This window comes from Hyperolius riggenbachi, chromosome 1 (genome assembly GCF_040937935.1).
Source record: "Hyperolius riggenbachi isolate aHypRig1 chromosome 1, aHypRig1.pri, whole genome shotgun sequence".
Taxonomy (NCBI): domain Eukaryota; kingdom Metazoa; phylum Chordata; class Amphibia; order Anura; family Hyperoliidae; genus Hyperolius; species Hyperolius riggenbachi.
In genome coordinates this window covers 474,536,827-474,540,578 of record NC_090646.1, presented here as the reverse complement: position 1 = coordinate 474,540,578, position 3,752 = coordinate 474,536,827, and the positions used below count along the sequence as shown (strand labels likewise).

At 37.4% G+C, this 3,752-nt stretch overlaps 1 protein-coding gene across 1 annotated transcript; it reads right to left on the bottom strand.

Moving 5' to 3' along the window:
• Positions 1-495: 495 nt before the first annotated feature.
• On the bottom strand, positions 496-1,443 carry LOC137527436 (olfactory receptor 6B1-like). The gene has a single exon (XM_068247972.1). The coding sequence runs from the start codon at positions 1,441-1,443 to the stop codon at positions 496-498; it is 948 nt and encodes a 315-aa protein (XP_068104073.1).
• Positions 1,444-3,752: the final 2,309 nt, after the last annotated feature.

The following is a 3,752-nucleotide window of genomic DNA, read 5'->3' as shown; positions in this document are numbered from 1 at the left end:
AAAAAAGTCAGTAGTTCATATATTTTAGCTCTCTGAGACATGAGCCAGACTGTGTCATTGAGCTGAGACAAAACAATAAATCTACTTTTTTTAATTTTTTTAAGCATAACATGAAACTGTGGGGTATCTAAAAGTCATTTTTAGAAGTAGGAGGATAGATACAATTTTATATCATTTATTTATTCTTTTAATTACAGTTCACTTTAGGGAGAACATTGCCCATGCCATCCTACTCAAAAACAGGCATATATCCCATCATCTTTGGTGTACGCATTTACCATCTATGGTCAGTGAAAGCCTCCTAATGTGCATATTTATTAGGTAAATGTTAGCAGACATAAAGAGAATATCAAAATACAATACCTGTGCTGTGTTAATAACTAGAAAGCATAGCAATCATCACACAATAAGAGCATACAGGTATTACTGTAGAAACACAAATCAAATAAACAGTAGCAAGCTCTAAGTAATATGTATACATTTACTGTAAGTTGATCAAAAACAGGAAGTCGGTGGTTTACTTCTGATTAAGGATTTTTTTAAAGCCTGTTGCACTTCACCATTTCTCAGGCAGTAAATTACTGGGTTTATCAGAGGAGTCAAAATAGAATATAAAATGGTTACCAATTTATTTCTGTCAAATGGATTAGCCTTTCTTGGTCTTGCATAAATGAATAATGTGGCTGTATAAAATATTATGACAACAGTAAGATGGGATGCACATGTGGAAAAAGCCTTCTGGCGGCCTGCGTTGTTTGGTATTCTTAGCACTGTCCAAATAATGAAAATGTACGTGATAATGATCACCACAAGGGGGCACATGATGATAACCATAGCAAGGATGAAATCCATGAGCTCCGTGAAAGACATATCTGTGCAAGCCAAATTCAGTACGGGAGAAATATCACAGAAAAAATGGTTAATCACATTTGGGCCACAGAACTGAAGTCTAAAAATTAGAAGAGCTTTAATTAAAGCAACAAAAAAACCCAACCCCCATGATCCGACAGCTAATTGAATGCAAAAATTGTCATGCATAATGACATTATAATGTAGCGGGAAGCATATAGCAACACATCTGTCAACTGCCATGACCGCTAACAGAACACACTCGGTGCAGGCCAAAGATATAAAAATATACAACTGTGTCATACAAGCTACAAAGGAGATTTTATTATTTTGTGTCAGGAGGTTGTTCAGTAAATTAGGTACAGTGGCTGTTACATACCAGATTTCCAAGAAAGACAAGCTGCACAGAAGGTAGTACATTGGCTTGTGAAGAGGTTCATTGAGCTTAATTGTTGCAATGATTACCACATTTTCTGCCACCGTTAAAATGTAAGTTATAAGAAATACAGCAAATAGCACAGGCTGTAATTCTGGGCGAGTTGGAAATCCGATGAGGATAAAAACAGTAATATTGTTACCATTAAATACTGCCATTCTCAATCGCCCCTGTAAGAAGAAAGAAAATAGGTCATTGCAATGTATTTATTTGTTTGATACTTAATTATACATTTAATTTCTTTTCCTTTTTTTAATTTTTAAAAATACTTTTACAGATGTTTTATTATAATTTCCTTTATTACCTAATTTTAATGGTTCAGGGTTCAGTGGTTACTTTAGGAAAAATACTGATTTCATTATTACCATTACTAATCACTAATCACAAACTAGGTGATGTTCCAGCTTTCATTATAGTTTTCCTGTTCAATTGTTATTATGGCAGTGCCTAAACACTATAGATACAATTTCTGAAAGCAGGGGAACACCAAAAAAAAACTTGTTGTCTACCGAGTGCCCAGGATCCTTAATTCAAAAGTGAGATAAAACCTTAACTTGTACTCACATGATGAAATATTAAACAGGTTAAGTACAAGTGTTAGGCTGGGTTTACATGTAATCAATTGTTGTCAGCTAAAATAAAATTAAAATAAAACTGAAAACTGATCAAAAGGAATTTTCTTGTTTCCCTTAGGCCACATTTACACTTAATCAGTTGATACACGTTTTTTTTTTCTCCATAGCTGTGCATTATGAAAAATCTTTCAGTTGAAATGCATATAGTGTGAACTGTGCCATAGGAAAACATGGACATTACTTTGAAAATCAGTTGTCCTTTCAGTTATAACTGAGAGCAACTGATTAAGTGTAAATAGGGCCATATGGGTCAGTTTATATCTATGCATTATAACATGCTTTTCTATGGAAACGCTCAGAAAAACAAAAGTTTGCTTTCTTAAAACAGAAAAAAATTGTGATAATTCAGGTTGGAGTGAGCTCTGAGATGTCTCCCAGGGCATCACTGCTGAATATATGCAAATTAACCATTGTTACCCTTAGAAGCTAAACACACCTCCAGATCCGCTGGAATGCAAAGATGTGTCAGCTTGTTAATTTGTACAGAGCCATAATAATCCAACATGCATACAGACTGTTTCGGAATTGTTTGATCCCCATCAGTGGCAGTGCATGGCATGGATTAATTTGGCTCTATGGAGTAGGGCTTGTAACACCGAGAGGTACAGACTAACCAGCAAGCTCATGGTGAACCAGAACTTATTAGAGTGTGTGAGGGGCTACAATGGTCCTAAAAGCCCCCTTACTAAAATACTAAGAAAAACAAGCCCTACTCCATAGAGCCAAATTAATCCATGCCATGCACTGATGAGGATAAAACAATCCAAAACAGTCTGTATGCATGTTGGATTATTATGGCTCTGTACAAATTAACAAGCTGACACATCATTGCATTCCAGCGGTTTTAGAGGTGTGTTTAGCTTCTAAGGGCAACAATGGTAATTTGCATATATTCAGCAGAGATGCACTGGGAGACATCTCAAGCTCACTCCAACCTGAATTATCGCAAAGTCTTTCTGTTTTAAGAAAGCAAACTTTTGTTTTTCTTAGTATTTTAGTAAGGGGGCTTTTAGGACCATTGTAGCCCCTCACACACTCCAATGAGTTCTGGTTCACCATGAGCTTGCTGGTTAGTCTGTACCTTATATGGAAACATGGAAGATACTTTCTCATCAGTTGTCCATTGCATTATAGCTGACAGCAGATGATTGGTTGTAAACCCAGCCTAAAAGTACAGGAATATTCTAGGAAGACAACAAACATCTCCTCATATCGTACCTTACTTGGATCAGCAAATTACAGGGCCCTAATGTTTATAAACTCCCTTACAAACATGTCCATTAAACCCTAACCTGCGGCCCAACGACAGGCGGCTGGATTCCTCTCCTTTCCCCCCTCCTTCCCTGCAGAGTTGCGAGTGGGCGGCAGGGATTTGAAACTCATCTTGATTGCTGATTCCCGTGTCACGTCTCCGTGGCAAAAGGGCGTCAAATGATGGGACGTTAGTACATGCCAGCGTATTACACATATAATACAGCATATAATACACTGGAAAGTCCTGACGCCCCGTCATATGACACTCTGTTGCCATGGAGAGCCGATGCAGGAATAAGGTGAGTTTAAAATCCCCCGCCACACGCAACTCTACAGAGAGGAAGGGGGGTTGGAATTTAAGGCATGCGGCCCGTGGTCTGAAGCATGTGGCCCAAGCCGCTTAAAATTTGCCCAGCCCTGCACTAGACCCATGCTTAAAGAGGAACTTCAATGAAAGTAATGTAATAAAAAAAAGTGCTTCATTTTTACAATAATTATGTATAAATATTTAGTCAGTGTTTGCCCATTGTAAAAGCTTTCCTCTCCCTGATTTACATTATGACATTTATGACATGGTG